The following is a 23,324-nucleotide window of genomic DNA, read 5'->3' on the forward strand; positions in this document are numbered from 1 at the left end:
GCCAGAAACAGTTCCATGTAGGAGAGGGAGAAGGATAGGGAGAGAAGGGGCTAGTTTGCAAACAAACTTGAGAAAGAACACCAGCTCTTTCAGCTAGTATTACCAAGTCTTGATTTTCTCATCTATAAAATGAGATAGAGGCACCTTCATTAGTTTGGAAATAAGATTTTAAAAGTTAATATGTGTACACAGTCACTTGGCCAACCAGAATTGATATTTAATGGCTGCTGATATTGAAAAGAATTCTGAAGCTGCGTAGGCAAGATTAGCTGTATGTCCTCATCATGGGTGTCAAACAGGAGAGAGCAACATGCATGTTAGTGACTGCTGTAGACTCAGTGGTATGCTGCCCAGATTCTCATTTGAGAACTAAGGAACTCATTTCCCAGTGGCCATGGATGTGCCTTTCCTGAGGGCTGCCTTGTCCAAAGATTACACCCCTCCCCAGGGGCTGCTCACATCCACTGGCTTATTGATGAAGGAAAACCAAGGCCACCCTCTGGCCTCAATTAGAGTCAATTCCCTCCTAATGGCTATCCCAGCTCTAGAGCAACTGAGGAACTGCTGAGGCCTTTGCTACAACATCACAGTTTGACTTCTCACTATTCCCGGTCAGGTTTTCCTCCCTTCCTTAGAGTATCCCAATAAACTTCCTTACATGTTAATCTCAGTCTCAATTTCCCAGAGAACTCAACCAAAGATATTATCCTTGGCCTAATTCATTGCTCAATAAAAAGTAGGAGGTATCATTCTTTTTATTGAATTTTCCAAGTAATCCACACTTGTTTTCCATAACAAGAAACTTCCTGAATTTCTTTATGGCTAACATCCCTTTATGGATGAGGAAAAGTGTCAAAGATAAAAATAACCAAAACCAATTTTATTTGTCATTTAAAGAGCTCTAAATTCTGTAAATCTGGTCTCACGGTAATTTTCTCCTCCACCAAGTTACTACTTCTTTAGGTACTCTAGTTTTAAAGATATAAGGAAATGACAGATATCTATTTATAAAATACAAAGTTTAATTTATTGTGAAGGGTAATTCCATGTGATCTCAGATAGTCACAGTGATATCCAATGCTGGGGGGTCATAGGCCTGACCTATGAGCTCAAGCATTTAAACTGTTCAAATTCTACTGAGAGAAGACAAAACCTATGGAAAAAGTGAACCACAGAAATGGCACTGGACAAGGATGCAGAAGGCTTAGGATCTGATCTCCCCCTCTGCCAGTAGCTTCCTCTAGGATCTTAGTAAGGTCATTTGCTTTTGCTGGGTCCTATTTCCCTCATCAGCAAAACAAGGAGCTTGTATTTTATAAAGTCTAAGGTCCTTTCTATAGTAAGAAAAACTTATGATTGCTTAACCTTGCAGAGATTTTTCCAGGCAACATAAATAATAAAAATGTGGAGGGAAAGTGTAACAGCAGAGAAGAAATTAAAAGTGTCATAAATTCAAGTTACCAACTTCCCAAACGTGTGTTACAGGAGAGACTATTAAGTGAATAGAAACAGATTTTATAGTTGTATTTTCCTTTTGCAAGGTTTCCATTTAAATCATTGCCCATGGCATTGATTGTCATTTCCTTAATCTGGAGTGTTTGAATATACAACTTAGCAATGCCGTGGACAAGCCATAAGTCAAAGTTAACATTTTTAAAAATTAACCATGCCCAGGTCTCTTCCTTAGGTAGTGATGTGCTGAAATATCAGCAATTATTAGAAAGAGGCTAGTGATATCAGAGTGACATGCACTGTGATTTGCAAGTCCCCCTCTGACTAACCTCTGGTAGGGATATCCCAGGGTAGGTCTATAGTTATGACCCTGGTAGCGGATAGTAAGTTTAACTGGACTGACTCTTGCGATGCAGTAGAACAAGATCGCCCCCTGGGGATTACATGAGTCCTCCATGTGTGAGTTATTACAAGTTCTACCTTGAAAAAAATAATGTGTGCTGTCAGATTTTTTTTTTCTCCTTTCAGTTAGTTACCCTGAGTTTAAATTGTGGATTCTTCAGTAATGCCATCATCATACTTACTCGGCAAATCATTCTGCACATTCTGTGGATGCAAATAGAATAGAGAAACATTGAGACACTCTAAAGTACACACTAGAAAGTTCTCATTTCTCAGTGGCTTTTGGTTCAGAATCCTTTGACTGAGGAAGAATTTCTCCAGCCTCTGATCAGAGACTTGCTTTGACCTTCAGAGGGGGAACTTATAGGCTCTGCTGTCTTCTCAAAGCTTTGCTTCTAATGAGATCCATGATTTCAGATGAGTCACTGAGCAACTGAGTCTCAGTTTCTTCTTCTAGAAAGTGAAGAAAGATAATTCTGCAATCCTTATGGCTAATGGTAGGACCAAATATAAAGATCAACCTGTGAAAGCACTTTGAAAAGTACACTTGGCTGACTGAAATGGGCTATTGCTTTATTAACTAAAATCAGCTGCCGCAGTGATTTTCATAAACATAAAAATGGTTATAGCCCAAACCTCAGAGACCAGATTTTGGGATAAACCCCAGATGTCAGAATTTGGAGTAAACAGAAGCCAGCAAGACTCTATCAGTGGGCCCTCCTCTTACCCCAGAGCTGATCACTCACCCTCTCTAGGAAAGGATCTCCATCTGCTTCTAGTCTTTATTGGTGATTACAGGAGAATGAACAATGTCTTTCCTGATTTATCTTTCAGGGACTTTTAAAAAGCACCAAATTGGATAATATCTAAAAGATGATCTGATCTTCCTCAGTGCCCACCCTCAAATGAGGAAAAGATCACCATATCATTCTAGCAGGATTCCTTTTTCTAAACATCTCCTCAGAGCTCATCTTTCCAGACTCTACACCCATAATCAAAATGATTTCATTTGACAGATATGTTGCATTTCATTCTGCAGGATCTTCAGACTTTGACAAACGAACATTCATTTTGCCAGGGAATGCTAAACAGCCACTAATGGAGTGAAACCTAAAAACCCTTCGGAAAAGAATAATGAACCTTCCTCCATCTCCAGGGGGTAATTTAGTAGGTAGATTAGGCAACACTCGATTAAGGGTAAACCTCTTTTTTCTATAGAAATATATTGTGTTTGTACAGAGGGACTATATGAAGTGGAGGATTAGGTCACAAATCCACAGGAAAAAGCAGAAGACATTTCTCAGAAGAAATATGCAATTTACTGCACATTTGGAAAAACAAGTCATACTTTATTGGGAGCAAAGAAGAAAAACTAAAAAACTCCATGTACAACAGTTTTATTTACACAATTTCACTTGACTTCTTGGAACGTTTCTAAAAATCAGTTAGTTCCCAAATACACCACATAGGATATCTTGTCACTCCTGACAGTCCATGAGTTACTACAGAGAATAATGATTTCAACTCAAGGCTACCAGAAACTGATTGTCAAATAAGATTTTCCAAGACTGCCCAGAGGGACCTGCCATAACAAAAGTCATTTTTGGCTCGTGGGGGATTATAGTGTGAAAGAAAAACAAATGTCAAAATAAATCCCTAAGGAAAGAAAACACTTCTGGACTAAACCTCAGTCCTACTCATCAACATTCCATGTCCTCTGCAGATTCACAAATAGTTGGGTATTTCTTTATATCTGAAAACAGGAACATAGGCAGGAAATGTGGGATGAGGCTTAGTTCACATTTCAACTATGTGATGAGTTTATCCACAACGTAAATGGAACTTCCCAATTTCTATATGGCAGGGTAGAAAATTGCAAAATAAACAAATAAAAATCTTGCAGTATTAAATATCATGATGTTAAGTTCTTGGGAAAATTGGAACAAACGTGGATTTTCTTTTCAACCTGTGTTAAGATGACCTTTCTCATCTTTACATACATTGAAAACGATGACTGAAATGGAACTCCCCTAAATCACCTCACACCATGCCTACCTACAGCCATGGAAAACTAGGAACTCAATAAACACATTTTGACAATGATAAATCCCCGAACTCTGCTGGTCAGGTTTCTCCTAATAGCAGTACTTAGGTAAGTGTACCATAACACATGAACATAGATCATGGTTATAGTAACAATTTTAAGTTTGGGGAATTGAAAGAGAAATGAACTTAACTCAATGTCTTGGAGAAATGAACATATAGATATGAGGCTTTAAATGTGCTGTTTAAGATGTACAAGTTACTCTGCAAAGAAACAACTTAGCGAACCTTGGGAACCTTGTAATAAGCTATATGTTTTGCTGAAAGCTATGCATTTTTGAGGTTTATGATGTTTGTTACACTTCCTCTGTTTGCAATTTCAACTCTAATTGGAGAAATAAAGTAAGTCCCAGCAAAAAGATAGGGACATTCAGGGTTACACACTTTGAAAAAATAAAATTGTTTCTAGCTTTTTAAATATAGTTATTTATTTATTTAGGATTATACTAAAAGAACAAGAATAAATGAGAACATTCATTTGCTTTTTAAACTGATCACACTCGGGTTTAACCACTGGCAGAGAAGAAACTTTACAGTTCCCTGGGAACCTATAATTTGGAAACGGAAGCACACAAGAACAGACTTTAGTTTTCAGGCAATAAATTGAAGAGAATTCTGCAGACATACAACAGAAAAGGAGCATAAAACATTGGCTTGTGCATTTCTTAGAATGTTAGTTCATTAACTCGATAAGCTGCATTGGGAAAAATGCAGCCAAAATCTACAAGGATGTCCACTGGGATTTCAAATTGGCATCTTTGCTCAGCAAGAAATAGCTAGAGGTGGAAAAAAAAATGCATCCCATCCTGGTAATGACAATTTAGTGTGAATCTCCAGAAAGATAGCTTGTTGAAAAATCTCCATATGGGCTCTGACGGGATACACAGAAGCCCAAAGCCCCAAGGCCAGACGTAAATATCACGCGCTATAATATGTGTCCTGGGGAAAAGTTCTACAGAATTATACAAGAAAATCACGATCTTTCACATTCACCTTTCAGACACAACTCAACAGTAACTTGAAGAATGTTTTAATTTTTCCTCCTTATTGCCCCAAATGTTTCTAATGCTTCATTGGAAACTTTCATTGACTGAAGTGTACTCTGTATCTGTATTGCTCATCAGTATAAAATAGTTGCAAAGGGTTTGCTGGGCGATACTCCCAGTGGTCACTGTCTTCTGTAGTTAAAAGCTCATTACCAGTCTCTCTGGGAAAAAGCTCTAGTAACTGAACTCCACACAGGTCAGGGACTGTACTCAGCTTTTTCCTCAAACCTCATTTTATTAAACTCATCCAGGGAGGTAGAAATTATAATCCCATGTACAGATGAAGAAAGTAAGGGTCAGAGAGGTTCTCTGCCTTACTCAGGGCCCTCAAATAATAGTAACAAGGGCCAGTACTTGAACTCTGAACATTTCAACTCCATAGCTCTTTATCCTTCCCTTTCCATTTTCTTTGCAATGCTCAGGGGGTCAAAAAAACAAACAAACAAAAACACACACACACACACAAAATCAAGAACACTCTCTATCCCTACAGATTGTGGGTAATTGCCTCTGATAAGCAATAACACAAAGTATTTTTTGACAAAAACAGGACTCAGGACAAATACTAACCTGTCACTATTCTTTAATTAGTCAAGTTGAACTAGCTAAAGAGCATTCTTAATTTCCTTATTTATACCTTCTGAATTCAGAGGGATCAGACTGCTGTGCAACAGGCCACAAAACAAAGCAATTTATATGCATATGTGGCTGACTGTAATCATGCAATGTTTAAAAAAAAATTTGAACCAACTTTCTCAAATATCAGATTCCACATAAATGTTCACATTATATGACTTATCTTGGACAATCAGAAGGTCCCACAACCCTAGGTCCACTTTTACAGCAAAGTGCAGCCAGAGCTTAGTGGTTCCTACTACCCTGGATGAAGCATGGACTCTTTGAGTTCCCTAATTCCCCATTTGCCCTCAATTATGCCTACCTGCTAGGGCCAACCACAACTGAGATTTTTCATTATGATTATTCTGTTGCCTTTCCTGGAATAGAGAAACATTTCCCCAAACTGTCTTTTTTGATAGATTGAATGATTGGTCTCAATTTTTTTACCCATCCTTGTATCTATCCCTTTACAGTGTTCTCTGCCTGTAGAGCGAACTTTCCAAACTTGGCTCAGCCAATGAAATGGGGTAGAAATCACAGTGTCAATTCAAGACTAGGCCTTCTGATACTCTGCATGTTTTACTCTGCTACTATCATTAGAACTTTCCTGGGTCACTGATGCTTCCTCAGCTTGAGTTATAGAATGAACGAACATATGTGAAACAGAGCTGCCCTAACTTCCCATGGATGTGCATTGAGTAGCAGAAGTGCCCAACAAGGCCACCCTCCAGAAACTGAGCTGCTTGGTCAACCTGCAAATCTGGTGAAATAAGTTACTACCACTGCGTTGGTTGTAAAGTAGTTTTGGAGTGATGGTTACATAGCATTGTGATGGAATTACTAACTGATATGTTTCTACCAAAAGTAAAAAAAAAATGGCTGAAGGAATCAGATATTATTTTTTTCACATGTTTCTTATGTTAACAGTGTAGACGTTTAAGGTATTTGAGTTTGCAACTCCTGCCATAAAACTATAAACTTAAGAAAGAAATAAAGTAGGATTTGCAAAATGTTTCATATCATGACTATCTATCTAGGGCTGACAGAGCTGGCCCAGTTTCTTCCTACTGCCATCATGTTCTACTTGAAACAATAAATAGCATGGTCACTCTATCATTCAACTTGTTCCCAATTTCCATGCCAACTAGTTGAATCTCTTTTAGCTCTCCTTTGAAGCCTAATCCAATAGCTATTATTTTTGTAGGCAATACTTTTCCTGATATTTTTATAGTTATAATACCATTTGGTTGGTTGAAATCATAAATTTAGGGTATCTGATCATTACAAATCACCAGTGATGAATAAATCAAATTTAGCAGGTGCCAAACATGTAACCACCAGCCAAACAACTAACCAGACTAAATCCTAGTAGACTGAAACTTAAAGGGATTAACAGGCAAACTTATAAACAGGAAGTACTTAAAACAACAGTAATATTAAAAGCCAAGGGCCTCCAGAAAGTTCTGTTCTCAGAAGGTAATAATTACTGCATCTGAGCACATCTGCTTAAGAATCCATTCAAGTGGGAGATTCAGTCTCTATTAACCTTAACCAGAGACATTTTCATCAAAATTAATCGTGATTACTTTTTTATTGCATTTCAAATGTTATCCTTTGTTTGGGGTGGTCAGGAATGCAACTAAGCAATTCCAGACCATGCTATCTTTTATGAATAGGTCTACGAGGTAGTTATCAAGGCTCCTTATGAAAATATTGCTATGTGAAAGTTCACGGGCCAAAACAAGACATTAATTTCCATAACTAGATGGTCCTTAGAAGAGAAAAAATTACTATATATAGAAAAGACAAAGAGTTTGATGCTTAATGCCCACCCAAGTATAACTATGTAAATATCCTGCATGTACTAGACAACTCTGTTTAAATGTTTCTTTCACCTTTCCCTGTGATTATAAGAATGATCATCAATACTTATTCTGAGCATAGCCTATGCCAAGTATAATTCTAAATTCCTCATATACATTTAATTTGTAGCCCTCAGAACAACTCTGCAATAGATGTAATTATTATTCCTGTTCTACAAATGGGGAAACTGAGATGTTGGGAGGTTTAGTGACATTCCTAAGGACACTCAGTGAATTCTAAAGCTTGGAGTGAAACTCAGGCATTTTAGTTCCAGAGTTAGTTAAACAAAGATAAGGACAATGCTTACCTAACTGAAAACTGCACCCCAATCACTTGATTCATGATATTTTGTGCCCAGATTATACCATGCTCTATCAACTTCTGTACCTTTTCCGATGGTTCTCTTTCCTGGAGGGCCTTCCCTACCACTTGTCTCTCCCATCTCAAACTCATATGGCTCAAATTCCACCTGATCCATGAAGACTCAGTTTTCCTGCCTTCCTAATTCTTCAGAAAACTCATCATCTAATGATAGTCACAAACAGGTTTAAGTCCTGGGCCTGCCACTTATTAGATAAATAATTTTGAAAGTTATTTTATCTCTCATGGTCTCCTTCTTCTAATATACCAAATGGGATAATAATTGTTCATCTACCATATAATGGCTGCAGTGGACCTCTGTAGTTTTATCTGCACAGAACCCTTTCAGATACCAGGACTTATTTTTCTCTGTGGGAGGTCATCTGTCTCCACTCTTAGCACATAGGATTTAGATGAAGCTGACCCCTTCCCCTTAGGCTCCTCATGATCACATGGCCTGAACCTGAGCTGTCAATTTATATGTCCTAATCTCAAAAGCTTGTTAGAACTACTAGAGCTACTTTCCTTTGTCCTGGAATGATTACATTCTTCAGTGGTAGGCTGGCTGGTGTTGGGCATTATTTGTGGAAAGATTTCCTGAGGATCCCAGGCAATAAAGATCAAATCATCCTCCAAGTAGGAAGGAAACATATTATTGATGTCACTGTTTGGAAATCTGAATTCAGTCAAGATGAAAATATTTCCCTGGATTTTGCAGTGAATTAATGGATTTTTTTTTCCTCTTTCTTAATACAGATTGTGTTTTGTTCCTGTCGTTTGCACTCAGGAGTCCTGACTGACATAAAACTCAAATGGGATAACAGCTACTATACAGTACCTAGCATAGTGTCCAGCATATTTCAAAAATGGTACCTACCACTGTCACTTTTTTCTCTGCATTTGTTTTTGGAAAGCAGGAAAGCCTGGAGTCAGGTCTACCTTCACCCTTTACTAGGATGTCACTTCAAAACTTTTCTGGGACACTAGTTTTACCACATGCAAAATCACCAACATTGTTATAAATGAAAACATGCTTGAAAAAAGCAGGAAAATATTCTACAAATTTTAGTTATTATTATCTCAATTTTTAAGCTCCAATTTAATATCTCTTATCAGAGATTGAGAAACTAAGACCCAAAACCCAACTCTTGATTTGTCAAGAGCATTGAAGAAGCTGTGACCTCAAGTGAACATGATCCATGCTAGGGTGACCCGAGCACTCAATAGAGGATCTGATCCTAGTATTGTGCTATTGTGTAAAAACTCCAATTCAAACACACATGCAAAGGGAGCTTATATGACACCATTATGCCATGACCAGGACACAGAGAAAAAATAAATTAATGTTGACTAAATAACCTCCATCTGCCACTTGCTTCCTTGTATTTCCTACTCTGGAATAATTATTTATTTCTCTTTTGGTCAATTAAAAAGATGAACTATGAGTACATATTGAAATTATATAACTTCTTCTATCTCCAAGGAGGAAACCTAATATATAACCGAAGAAAGACACTAATTAATAAGCAAAATTTAACATGAACAGCAGCCAAGTCGAACTCGAACTGCTCTGTTTAAAGGCACACTGGAATAAATAAAGGAACTTCAAAGCAAATGCCCTGTGTTAGCTTGAATGTTTTATTGAGCATATGGGAAGAACTCCTTTGCCAAAAGTAGGGATGGTTAATGAGGAAAAATTGTTGTTTTCAGTCAGTCGGTTGGTTTCTGAGACAGGGATGTCACTGAGAGATAACTATATTCATGGAGAAAACAGACTAATGATCTATCTCAGAGCCTCAGCGTTTTGAGCAAAATAAAACCAGTTTTGTAAACTGTCTGAGATCAGAGGAATGCATCCTTTCTCAAACACCTCCATGATAATGCACATACGTTTCCCTTCTACTAACCCCAAACAACTTAAACATAAATTTAAAAAAAGGAAGCCATTTCTATGTTTTAAGATTCTTGCCAAATATAAAAAAGTAGCTCTTACCTTTTAAGGCGAGGTACAGGAACCATCAGACTCTGCATAGCATTTCTAAACTCCATCATAAGCTGCTTTCTTGGGCACCATTTTGAAAATGATGCTTCATACATGGAAAGACCTCTCAGGTCCCTGGGAGTATACTGATAACTCTGATCTCAGAGCAAAGGCAAGTTTACCATTTCTCTGCATATTTTCCTGTAGCAATGGCTACATTCCAGAGTCTGTTAGTCTCCAATTATTTAGGGATTAAGAACATAAACCCAAGCTTACCTGCAAATGCTGTGAGTTGTCAGCCATGCTATCTTCTCGCCTGCGAACTTCTTCCAATAACTGGGCATTCTTCTTCTTTTCCAGCTGTTGATTGTGTTTGAGATTGGCTACCTTCTTATTCTGATCCTTCATATGCCTGAGAAAAACCAGCACAACTTGGTTATATTCAACTACTGAAAAGCAAATGTTGTCAGAACAGATTTATTACTAAGAACAAAATATCTTGTGTGGACTCAGAAAAAAGCCAGGACCTCAGAATATTCTGTTCATTCAACTACAAATATGAATTGAGTTTTAGGTGTCAGGATGATAGTGGGGCTTCAATGCTGAATGGGACAGGTCTGCAGCTTAACGGAGTTTAGAGTCCAGAGGGCAAGAAAGACAAGTGCCAAGGGGACACAAATTATGGTTCCTAATGTTTAAGGAAACAAATAGCATGCTGTGAGAGATGATGATGTGAACAGGTGTTGGGGGTGGAAGGAGATGAATTTAGACATTGTTGAGTCCATGGAAGGTTACCCTAAGGAAAAGAGACTGTGATTGAGACTCAAAGGAGCTAACCAAGAGATACATGAGTAAAGGAGCTCCCCAGGTAAAGAGAACAAATGCATATGCAATTCCCAAGATAGGAAAGAAGTGGATGCTTCAAGTAATGGGAGGTCCGCAGGGAGGGCAAGACTGCAAAGGTAGGTGGGCCTGGCACATGGGGCCCTGTGGTTATGTGATGGGACATTTATTTTCTTCTAAGTGGTTTCTGTTCTAATTATTATTATTCTTTTGGATCATGTTCTTATTCTGAGATCATAATCCATTACTCTGATTTTAAAATAACAATTACAGGGCTCCAATCAAATACACTGTCAACACTTGGCTCAAACAGAATAACAGCTTGGCTAATCATAATGTTAAACAGAGCCCTGGTGCTTGGACTAAAAGATCTTAATGAATCTATAGGATGTCAAGTGTAAAATCATAAAGTGATCAAGTGAGTTAAAGACTAATAAAGGACTGGTTAAAAATAAGAAAACAGGAGTTACAGGCTTAATGTGGACTATTTCACCAGCAGCATTTAGCAAAACATTCCACAGATTTAGGCAACCATGTCCACAGCAGCTGTTATAAATCTAATCCAACACATGAGGAGGCAGGAGGGCAGCAGAGAAAGCTTGGGAGCAATGATTCCAAAGAGCCCAGTCATTTGAGGTCCTTCTTAATCCCTTCACCCCCATCTCCCCAGCACTGCTACATCAGTCACTGTGACTGAGCCCTGACTCTGGAGACAAGTGTATGGAGACCACTGCTCTTTTGGAAATATAAACAAGATGAGAACTAGATGATAAACAGGAAACGTGTCAAACTGAAACAATTAAAAAGAAAATAAAAAGCATTCTCCATAAGAAACTCTTTATTTCCAGTCCTCATAAAATTATGCAGTCCCTACTCCCTCCCACCCCAAGAAAATGAAGTTCAAGATAACTGTTTACCAAGTGGAACAATCCTCTATCAGGACTCCTGCTAATAAGTAAAGTCTGAACACTTCGGCTCATTAAGAAATATTTCCAGTATCAACTGAAGCAGTGATATAAGTGTTTTCAGTGGACTTAGGAGAATATGGGCAAAATCAAATAATCCTCTCCTTGGTTCCTATTTGTACTGCATAATTTTTTTTTATCTTCTCTACTGTTGCTCAACACAGTGGTGCACATGGATGAAATCACCAACTCAATACACAGGTCTGCTTTCAGAAAATTATTTTTTGATTACTCTATAAAGATGTTAGGAATGACCTCTTGCTTCCTAATTGAATGAGGATAGTATTTTTAAAGCTTGCCTTGAACAGGGAAAGCACATTTTCCACTTACTTAGGAAAATATGGCCACATCCCAGAAATAGGATATGATAAAGAGATCATATGGTTAGTGAGATTGCTTAGAGGAAATTTTATAAAGAAATATATTTTATTTGTTTAGATCATACCATCAAATAGAACCAACTGCTAAATATCTCTCCTTTCACCAAGTGCCAGTGACAAAATAAAATGGATCATCATTAGAAACATCATTTGCATAAAGAATCCCAGGAAGTTCTCAAAGCAGTGTGAACACTCAACCTTATTCTCAAGGATACTCCAGTGTTTTTCCAATCCAAAATGAAAACAAACAAACAAACAAACTCCAAGTCCATGTGTTCCTTAAAACTTTCCTGAATTAAGAATGAGAGGCTAAAAAAAACTGTCAGTTCTGACACTTTTTCAGCATTTCCCAACCATTTCTTTCTTTATTTATTTATTTGTTTTTGTTGTTGTTATTGTTGTTTTGTTTTGTTTTTTTAGTTGTAGATGGACACAATACCTTTATTTTATTTATTTATTTTTATGTGGTGCTGAGGATTGAACCTAGTGCCTCACACATGCAAGGCAAGTGCTCTACCGCTGAGCTACAACCCCAGTCCTCCCAACTGTTTCTTGAGACACCAGGAATTGATAAAGAAAAGTTGTGTTTTGAGTAGTACTGCTTAGGATGTGGCAAATTAGGATCAATAGAACAAGGTGATCAGAATCATCATTTTGTACATGTGACTACCAATAGCTACCTATCAAGTACACACACTCCTTTGTGCTTCCAACATATTTCTGAGACTTTTAAATATCCCTAGCAGTCAAACCCTTTTTATTATTGCTGTATATACATAGGTGACTGTATGACCAATGTGATTCTGCAACTTGTACAATCAGAAAAATGAGAAATTATACCCCATTTGATTCAAATGTATGAACTGTCAAGATCATTATACTGTCATGTGTAGCTAATAAAAAAAAAAAAAAAAGCATCCTTGAAAACCAAAAAGGGAATGAATTGATTTGCAGAGGTAGACACGAGGCAAGGGATGGCATGGCTAGGGTAGGGAATAGTGAGCAAATACTGAGCAGAGCCTTAGCTACTAAATAGCCCTTCTCTTGGTTATCCCTCAGGGAAACCCTAATGTTGTCTGAAGCAGAGGTTGAAATGGCAATTTAGCGGGGAGGCAGATGAGGACTCAGGAAATTTTAAAATATTAGATTTCTTTGCCTTTCCCCAAAAGCCCAGTGATACTCAGTGAAAAAAAATGACCACAGGGACTTCCTAGTAACAACCTCAGCATTTCCAATAATGAAATTTGCAAGTGACCTATTAGGCTCTATATCTTTCCCCACCTGCAGAAGTAAACCCACACTGAATAAAATCAACATGCCAAACTTAATACAGTCCCTAGCTATCTCCAAAATCCAGTAGGGCTCTAGCAGTGTAGACCACAGCACTCTCTTGCTGTATTGCCCTAGAGGAAACTATCATTTGTACCTCTTTCCAAACTCTCACTCAGTTAGCAAGTTGGGCAGTTCCAAGCTTCCACCCAAAACTGATCTGCTTCCTGTTTGGGGGGGGGGGCAGGCATTCTTTGGAAGGAATTTTTCTCCAAGGAAACATCATTAAAAGCATATCCAAAATGCAAATTAAAATAATAATAAAAGCAATGATTGGGGAGGGGATAGTTGAAAAATATGATGGTAAAATCAGTGTTCAATGTTTGACTTAAACTGACTAAGCTTTATGAAGCAGTTTCATAAAACAGGTTATGTCACTTTTCAAAATTTAGCCACCATTAAGGAATTTGAACAAAATTTTAAAAAATTCCAACATAAAGTCAACAATGGATCAGAAAGAATGCCAGAGAGAACAGACTTTAGCTATTTTCACTAGAGTGATCTGTCAAATTAAAGTTAGAAAATGGTCTCTAACTTGCTGGTGACACTTCCAGAATTACACTGCTGGGAGTACTGGACAGTCCTCCAAGGATTTGTGTATATTTTTACATAAAGTAGAAAATAAAAATTTCTTTTTAAATCTCAGCAGAAATAAGATGCTATTACCCATCTGTACTCAAAAACTTTAAAAGATTGATAATATTCATTGTTGGAGAGGATTCAGGAATTCACTTCTCATACATGGGAAGGAGGAGTAGAATTCACAAAAGCATTTTTGGAAACCAATTTGGCAGTATCCACTAAAGTACGCATACCTTTTTCCCAACAAATCCTTCTTCTAGGAAAGAAGCCTGAAAAAATGCTTGCACACATGCACAAATATTTATATAAATACATTTTCATTAGAACTGTTAAAAGTGAAAATTTGAAAAATACCTAACTTTCCATCAGAAGGAAATTGACTGAAAAAAAAATGTGTTCATAATATGGTGTCAGGCTAGCTTTGAAAATTAAGAACAAATGAAAAACCTTCAAGACATGTTATTAACTGAAAAAAAAAAAAGCAGGTAGCAGAACAATATACATCATCGGATCTTATTAACATTAAAATATAAAAGTTTATTTTTATGTGTATATACTCATATGCATGGAAATCGAAATTTCTGGAAATGCCATACCAGTCTATAAACAATGGTTGACACCGGGAAAGGGAATGGGATTAGAGAAGAAGGGAGCTTTAAGTTTTACTGTATGTGTTTGTGTGTATAAGTGAGGTACAAATACACACAAGAAAATGCATCAATGTTTAATACACAAGGCAATGATTTTTGACCAATCAAAATATAGAGCATTACCATCACCCAGACTCAAGTCCCTTCCCCCTGCTCAGAAGTGATCATTGTTCTAACATTTATCCATTTGCCTCTTCTTCAGCTTCATATACATGGAATCATTGTGTCTGGCTTCTTTCACTCAGCATAACATTTTTTCAGATATTTTATTGTATATCATTCCATTCCTTTTTTTTTTTCTGTGTAACAGTCCATTGTATGAATATGCTAGATTTGATTATTTATTTCTTACTTGATATTGGGCTTTTTTCTATTTTTATGTTTATAAATAAAGTAGCAACACACATTTTTATACCAGACATTTTGTGGACATATGCTTTCATTTCTTCTGGATAAATAACTTGATGTATGGTTAACCAGAGGTGTAAATGGTACAACCTTTACAGAAGACCACTTCTGGGCTATATGATCCTGCCAGGTGTGGCTGCAGTGCAATGGCTAATAACATAAATTTTTGAACCAAACTGTCTGGAGAAGTTTGTCACTTTCTAGCTGTGTGACCACAGACAAGTTCCTTAACTTCTCTATACCTCTGCTTCTTTGCATATAAAATGAGACTAATAATCAACTGTAACTCATAGGGTTATTGTGAAGGCTTGATGAATTAGTATAAGTAGAATGCTTAAAACAGATCCCAGCATGTTCACTTTCTGTTTCACTCTTAGCTTACAACAGGAATGCAATCATGTCTTGTGCAATACTGCGCACATATATTTAGTGTCTCATTTCCCACACCCAAACAGCAAGTATTGCAAATACTTGAAACAATGAACTTTGGAATGCATTATTAAATGCTTTTTGTGACACATTTAGCTTCCAATTGTGCTTTCCTTAATGATGAGTTACATTCCCGGCAGGTTATGCTGATGGCAGTATGGCGGGAAGGTCAGGACCAGCAAGGGGAAGTGAGACTCTGAAGGGACTGCACAAGTCGATGGGCCACACACACACAATGGAAGCTGACAATGAATATTACATGCAGAATTTCCGTTAATAAAAACTCTTACTTTTAACCACTGAGAGGATCCCATTTTTTTAAAGCTTGTAAATACCAGTGAGTACTTCAGCATAGCTATAAATTTTAGAAAGCTATCATAAATATTCTAAAGATATTTTACGGCAATTACAAATGTGCTAAATGTCATGAGCATGATTGCTCTTACCAGAAGGATCATCTGCTGTGACAGCTTGAGGAGACACAAGTCGGGCAACAGTCTGAGGACTCAGTTTGAGAATAAGCCAGATTTCTTAGACTTTGCATCTTGAGGCAGTCTCTCAAGAGCAAATGTTTGGCCACTAATTTCATGACAGTTCACTGCTGAGTCCTTGTCAAAACCCCTCAGCAGGCCATCTAAGCCCACCTCTCCATGCCTTCTAACTTAGTTTCCCTCCCTGTTGTATTCCTCCTCCCTCCCTCCCCATAGTACTTGCTCCCTAGAAATGAGTGTTACCTCATTTTCCATTCTACCCTTTGGGTGCCTGGGTTTACACAAGAACCCAGAAACAGGTCACCCTCAGATAAAACACAAGATGCCAACACATCTTAAAAAGATATCATTCTTCACTTAGCAGGACAGCAGAAGGTACCTAGAACCTAATGTCATTATCTATAGAATGAAGGTGTTAAGGAAAGGGAGGGTTCAGATTTGAAAACCTGAGAAGTGGAGTTTTCTGGAGGCAAAAGTATTTTCATGTTCCCTCTTCTAGTGCCAAGTCCTATTTAGTAGACCTTCTTTGGAGGAGATACCCTATCAGGCTGGTCTTTGTTCAGTTTGATGAAATGATTGAATCACTTGAAACCAAGGGAATCTAGTGGCGATGCAGTAAGAAACCCAAGTCTAAGGCCTTTGTTGCCAGGTTGGATGCATTGTCATGGCAGTAGTTGTCCTTAGGAAGTCTGTGACTTTGGCAGTTATCTCACTTGGGGTAAGTGATGCTATAAACATAAGGCTCTTAAACCAGCACCTGTTCCCCTGCCTCAAACCTTCTTCTGTGTTGCATATATCCATCCCCTGACCCTTGACCTTCTCACCCAAGTCAAGAAGACCTTGGGAGCAATCTTAGGAGGTTACATAAGAAGATGGTCATCACTAGCAAGAGGAGAATTTGTTTACTCTGAAGACATTTCATTTTGGAGAGGTTCTAGAAGGAAGACTCCTTTCAAATAGTCTTCCTCACTTTGATCCTGGAGGACCTTCTCCCCCAAATAATGAAGGAATGTCACCCTAGACATGTATGGAACCCAGAGACTAAAATAAAAAATAGAAAAAGATGGTGGGAATCTGGGGAAACAGAAAGCAGAAAGAAGCAGGATGATTACTGATGCCCCTAGCACCCTTCTTTAAGAACAAATGTCTTCAAGACACAAAAGTCCTAACCTCATAGGATGCCCTGGGCAGCAACTGGGACAACTATTAGAGAACTAGAAAGAAACCAGGTAACACTGGAGAGGTGAGTTTTTCAACACAGGAGCTCCAGAATGCCAGGTGAGAACTTCCAGCTTGGAAGTCATGTCACTATGGAAATAGCAGTATTGATATGAGGACAGAGCTCTAAAGCAGAACATAAAACCAACAACTTCTGTTCCCTGAACCCATTAACCTCAATGTGAGGATTTTAAACAAATTTCTAGTTTTTATGAATGAATCTACTCTCACAAGCAAAAATGTTTATTGTTTTTCACATCCTGGAGTGTCACTGTATCATAATGAGTTTGGTTCTTCTTTCTGCACAACAGACTAAATTAGAGATGAACAGTTTTCAGGTGACAAAATAAGTGAAGATAAAAGTAGGAGCTTAACATAAATGGAAATTTAGAGAAGGACAAAGGGGCAAGAACAACACAGTTCTTGCTTAAGAGATCTGAGGACAGAACTTTCAGAACCACAGGGCAAGCTCAAGACACAGCAAGACCTCGGTTTTAAAATCCTGCCCTGTTTCCACTTCATATCTTCTTTTTGCATATCATTTACTTCTTTTGAAATCAAAAAATAGAATCTGAGCACTTTTTAAAATATAACATTTGTATAAGTGCCACAATTCCATGGAGTACTGTATCCTTCTAAAAGCCTACGACTCCACTGTTAGATGCAGGCACATTAGGGCCAATTTGGTAGAGTGTCAGCTGTATTTACAGTTTGGGGTAATATAAAAACATATGGAAACTGTGAACATTGACCCCCGGGAGGCTAATGTTGGAGGAAACCAACATTCCACAGTCTGGCCAGAGGTTGGGGGCGATTTGCCCAGACAATATACAGCCAGAGCAACCTATGAGCACAAGGGGCACTTCGTGTATGCAAGACCTATTTTTATTGCATCCAATCTGGAGCTGGGCTGCAGCAGCTCAGACATAAAATAAAGTGGAGGTGTAAGAAGATAAAAATCTTATGTGATGATTTTCCAAATTAGAGTACAGAAATAATGTGTTGGAGTTTCTCTTATTTGCTATCAAAAGTCAATTTAAAATATTTTTAAGTAATAAAAACTCCCTGTTTTCAGATGTCAGATTACGTATCAGGTGCTGTGCTAAGCACTGTAAAAGTATAATCTAAATGAAAGAATATCCTTACATGGAGACAATCTTTCCCCCCATAGAAGTAGAAGCTTAGAAAAGATAAGTTACCTGCCCCACATCATACAGACTTCATGCATCAACATCAAGCAGAACTTGAACCATTGTTTTTGTGATGCCAAAAATCATGGCCTCATATTTTATGTTATATAAAACAGTAAACCATTATTATACATTAGTAGATTTGTTTTGCCACAAAAGTAAATGACATATACCAACCAGGCCTAGACATTCACTTTTGAAAGTTAATCCTTTTTTCTTTATGAAGTAGGCCAAGGGCTAGCCTCAATAAAGCAAATTATACTCTTTGGGATTGGGTTCATCTGAGACATGTCTTATCAGATCATCCCCAAAATAATTTGGACCAGCACTGAGTTCAATTTCTATTGCTGCATAACAAATGACCATAAACTTCATAGCCTAAAATAATACTTATATTTATTATCTCACAGCTTCTAGGGGGCAGAAATACAGGAACAGCTTAGCTGGTCTCTCTTCTTAGTCTTAAGGGGCTGAAATCAAGGTGTCAGCCCAACTGCATTTCTCATCTGTAGGCTTAACAAGGGAAGAATGTACTTCCAACCTCATTTGGGGTTTTGGCAGAATTCCTTTCCTTGCAGCTGTGTGACTGAGGTCCCTAGCTTTTTGTTGGCTGTTGGGAGAATGGAAGCTGCTTTCAGGTCCTGGAGGACACCTCAAGCTTCTTGTCATAGTCCTCTACCCAGACAGTTCACAGAATGGCTACTTGGTCTTTTGGAAGCTAGCAGGAGAATCCAGTCTGCTAACAGGGAATTTGATATAACATAATCATAGGAGTGACATCCTAGAACCTTGCCACATAACATACCTATGCAAGACAGTGGAATCCCATCACCTTTGCCATATTCGATCAGTTGGATTTGTGTTACAGGTCCCGTTCTCATTCAAGTGGAGAAGATTATATGAGGGTGTGAAAACCAAGGGGTAAGGATCCTGGGGACCCATGTCAGAATTCTATCTCATACTCTGCATGATAGAATTTTCTGTATTCATGGGACTGTTCTATTTCTATGCTGCCCAGTTCTGTAGCGACAAACCCTGAAATGCAGCTAGAGTAACTATGGAAATGATTTTATATATTATTTAATTTTAATTAATTTAATAGTTACATGGGGCTCATGATTACCTTTATGGACAGCATAGATATGGGCATTAAGCAATGTGCAAATTACATGCTAATTATTTTAAAATATTTTAAACCTTTATATGTACTATTCTAAAGATTTCACAATCCTTTTACTGTCAAATTCAAACAGTTCTTAGGAATTGTCCGCCATAGAAACTACCTAACAGACTTAATTTTTCCATTGTCCCAAACTTCTTTCCAAGCCATTTTCACCAATGCAACTCAAGGAATCTGGAAGGCTTAACTTATGGCCAACAAGGGGTTGTGGTAATTTATGCATCCTTATGCTTTCCCAAGTACTTATCCCCATGACAACACAGTGCAAAAACAAATGTCTGTTCTTTCCACTCTTCTCTGCAGAACTCCAACCACTTCTCTTCGTCTGATGTGAATGAGTAAAACAGTATCAGTGGTGGGTGGTGGATAAAACGAAAATCAATGAAGGATAATAAAGTGGCAGAATTATAGGCAAGGAGGGCAAAAACCACTTCCCCCCAATTATAAGAGAAGTCAGAATAAACCACTTCCCCACACAATTGCCTAAACACAATTAACTATTTCCAAATCCACTGCTGCAATGTCACCTGTTTCAGTTTCACTCAATGACATGTTTTTCCTAAATCAGTGGTTTCCAAACAGTGTCCTAGCAGCACTGGCTTAAGGTCTGTTAATTACTATCAATAAAAAGGAATAAAAGGGGAGGGACTAGGATCAAGTAAGTCTTGAGAGCAGAGACAAAAAAAAAAAATGTAAACAGGTTTCTTATACTGCAGGACTTTTCAGAATTTGTAACCGATTAAGTCCCATGATCCCAGATGTGGGATACCTATAAAAACTTAAATATAACATCTATAATAAGTTTTAGAAATAAACATGTCTTTAGGGTTCTATTATTCTAAAAAAATTTAGAAGATTAGGAGATTATAGCATGTGAAAATATATACACATTTCATAGATAAACAAAAAGTATATAAAGGATACATAAGCTCTAGATTATGATTCCACCCAATTTTAATGTACCTATGTGGATTTCTTTGAAATATTCACAGAATTAAAATTTGGGACTTGATGAGTTAATATAAAGTATACCATGAATCTCCAAAAAGGGGCATAGTAGGTATGTTTATTAGACTTATTTGACTAAGTCCCTTTTTTTATCATCAGGATAATTCCAGTGAACTATTGCTATGAAGTATTAAATCTGAGAAATAACATTCTTTTTTTTTTGAGAGAGAGAGAGAGAATTTTTTTAATATTTATTTTTTAGTTTTCGGCGGACACAACATCTTTATTTATATGTGGTGCTGAGGATCAAACCCAGGCCGCACGCATGCCAGGCGAGCGCGCTACTGCTTGAGTCACATCCCCAGCCCAGAAATAATATTCTTAATCAGTGTCTCAAAATTGTTGCTGTTGTATCCACTCAATTAATTTTGCTCTACCATCAATCCCCTGTGCTATTTAATATTTTTCTTTAAGTATTTTACCCTGTATACTTTTTAATCTTAGATTCTTCCTGAGCAAGAATCAGTAAAATTATATGTATATTATATAGTAAAAAAGAAAGGAAAAGCTAATAAAATACATAAATGTTCACCTAAATGTCTCATTTATAAGCATGAATTTTTAATGACAAAACCTTATTAAAAGCATAGCTAAAAATGACAGAAATAGTACTTAGGAACAAAAGCCAAGTCCATATCCTCCAGAGGCATTCACTGGCTAGCACACACTCACATAGCTCCTGGGACCTGCCAGGCTACCAATGAGATACAAGAAATTATCAATAATCTCCACTGAGCTAATTCCCAGGTTTTATCAACTGGAGCTACTTATATGTTCTGCTTTTGCTCATAACCCAGTAAGCCACCCTTTCTGCTGTAGTTCAGCAACTTTATTATTCCCAGGAAGATAGAGACAGTGAAATCTCACTTCCTCCTTAAGCAATGACAGCCCTGGGATGTGGGTATATTTTATATTTTAGTGCTTTAACTAAATGCCCAACACCACAGAATTTAATTAATTAATTAAGTAAAAAATAAAAAGAAAGAAATCTAGCCCTGACCAACCTGGATTCTGCTTAGAAACAGGGCACAGTCTTTCCTTTGCCCACAAGGGCAGGTAACCCAATTCTTAGGAATGTCGTCCCATCTAAAACCCTAGAGCAGTCATGGGAACCTCCAACCCAGATTCATAAGCATGAATGCTATAGAATGTTATGGCACTTAATCCACATCTCTTTGGACTAAGCAACGTTAATTTCACTTACTTGATTTAATCATCAACAATCTTATGACACAGATATGGTACAGTTATACATCACTTAAGGGTTTGGATACATTCTAAATTGTCATCGGTTTTGTTATTATGTGAACATGACAGTGTACTTACACAAACCTAGATGAAATTGCCTACTACCCATTTAGGTTACATGCTATAGACCATATGTGGGGTCCATCATGAACCAAAATGCCATTATGTGGGACAGGACTGTAAACACTGAAAAATGAGACTGAACAGGTAAGCTTGCTTAGCTGCCTCTTCCAAACAAAAGGAGACAATTTGGGTTCCATCCCAAATTGTTACACTCCACAACTAATGTCATTTTCCTTACCTTAAATTGCTATTCTTAGATTTATCTAAAAGGTTAATTTCCTTTCATCATAGCAGTCTAGGATAATTCCTCCACTAAAAAAGAAACTCATTACCTACCTATAAAATTGTTTCTCCAAAACTATGTCACTGTTACCCCCCCCCCCCCAGAAAGGTGCTCTTGTCCCCCAGAGAACTCATCACACACACATTCCTCACATCTGAGGACACACCCCCCCCTAAGCATTGCTTGTGAAGGCCTTTGGGCAAAGGCCCTATGTATTATAGCAAACAGATACCATATGGACCAAAAGCCACCAGAGACTCTCTGAAGACAATGAAGTAAGCTTCTTCTAAAATTCCTCACACAACCAGCAAAAACTACCCTGCCAGCAACTGGCAGGAGAAATAGATATAAAGTTTTAGAAAGTCCCTATAGGATAACACATGAATGACTCTTTTTTTAAATGTAGCTATAGCATAATTTAGAAATGAGAAATAATTTCAAGTCATATTGTATAGACAGATTTTTCTAAACCAGTAGGTAATAAGTTATATTTAAATTTTTACTCTTATAAGAAAAACACTATTGGGCTGGGGATGTGGCTCAAGCGGCAGCGCACTCGCCTGGCATGCGTGCGGCCTGGGGTTCGATCCTCAGCACCTCATACAAACAAAGATGTTGTGTCCGCCGAAAAATAAGAAATAAATATTAAAAAATTCTGTCTCTCTCTCTCTTTTTAAAAAAAATCTAAAAAAAAAAAAAGAAAAAAGAAAAAACACTATTAATACTAATTACAAAATGAATATAAAATATTTAAGATTCAAGATAAAACAAAGAAAAGAAATTCATCAAAATACCCCAAAAGTGGGTATTTTGCTCTACTGAGGTAGAGCTCAACCTTGTATTTCTTAGCCTATGCAGTAATTTTGATTACCATGAGGCCCATTTGTGAATATCAATCTTAAATTCTTTCTTTGTTTTGTTTTTCTTTTGTACCAGGGTTTGAACTCAGGGCCACTTGACCACTGAGCCACATTCCCAGCCCTATTTTGTATCTTATTAGAGACAGGGTCTCACTGAGTTGCTTAGCACCATACTGTTGCTGAGGCTCGCTTTGAACTCGCAATCCTCCTGCCTTGGCTTTCCAAAAATTCTTTCTTACTGTACCTTACAAAAGCAGAATTCTTCCCTCAAGCAAATCAGAAGATTTTCCCCTTTATCAACTGAAAAAAAAAAGGAAAACCCCTAAAATCAATATAACCACAGTCCAAACCATAAGAAAAGCAACATTCTAT

The 23,324-nt window shown here is 37.5% G+C and overlaps 1 protein-coding gene across 16 annotated transcripts in view; it reads right to left on the minus strand.

The window, feature by feature from the left end:
- Erc2 (ELKS/RAB6-interacting/CAST family member 2) overlaps nt 1-23,324 on the minus strand; it is an 882,113-nt gene that overhangs the window by 383,380 nt on the left and 475,409 nt on the right. For all 16 annotated transcript variants that reach the window (XR_009227574.1, XR_009227575.1, XR_009227577.1 and 13 more), the window contains one exon: nt 10,102-10,237. Coding sequence is in view for 12 of the 16 variants with exons in the window: in XM_058582164.1 (XP_058438147.1) it covers nt 10,102-10,237 (136 nt within the window). In the remaining 4 variants the exon portion in view is untranslated. The remainder of the gene's footprint in view (nt 1-10,101; nt 10,238-23,324) is intronic.

Source organism: Marmota monax, unplaced genomic scaffold (assembly GCF_021218885.2).
Source record: "Marmota monax isolate L192 unplaced genomic scaffold, Marmota_monax_Labrador192_F-V1.1 WCK01_AAM20220418_F8-fsc00042, whole genome shotgun sequence".
Lineage (NCBI taxonomy): Eukaryota > Metazoa > Chordata > Mammalia > Rodentia > Sciuridae > Marmota > Marmota monax.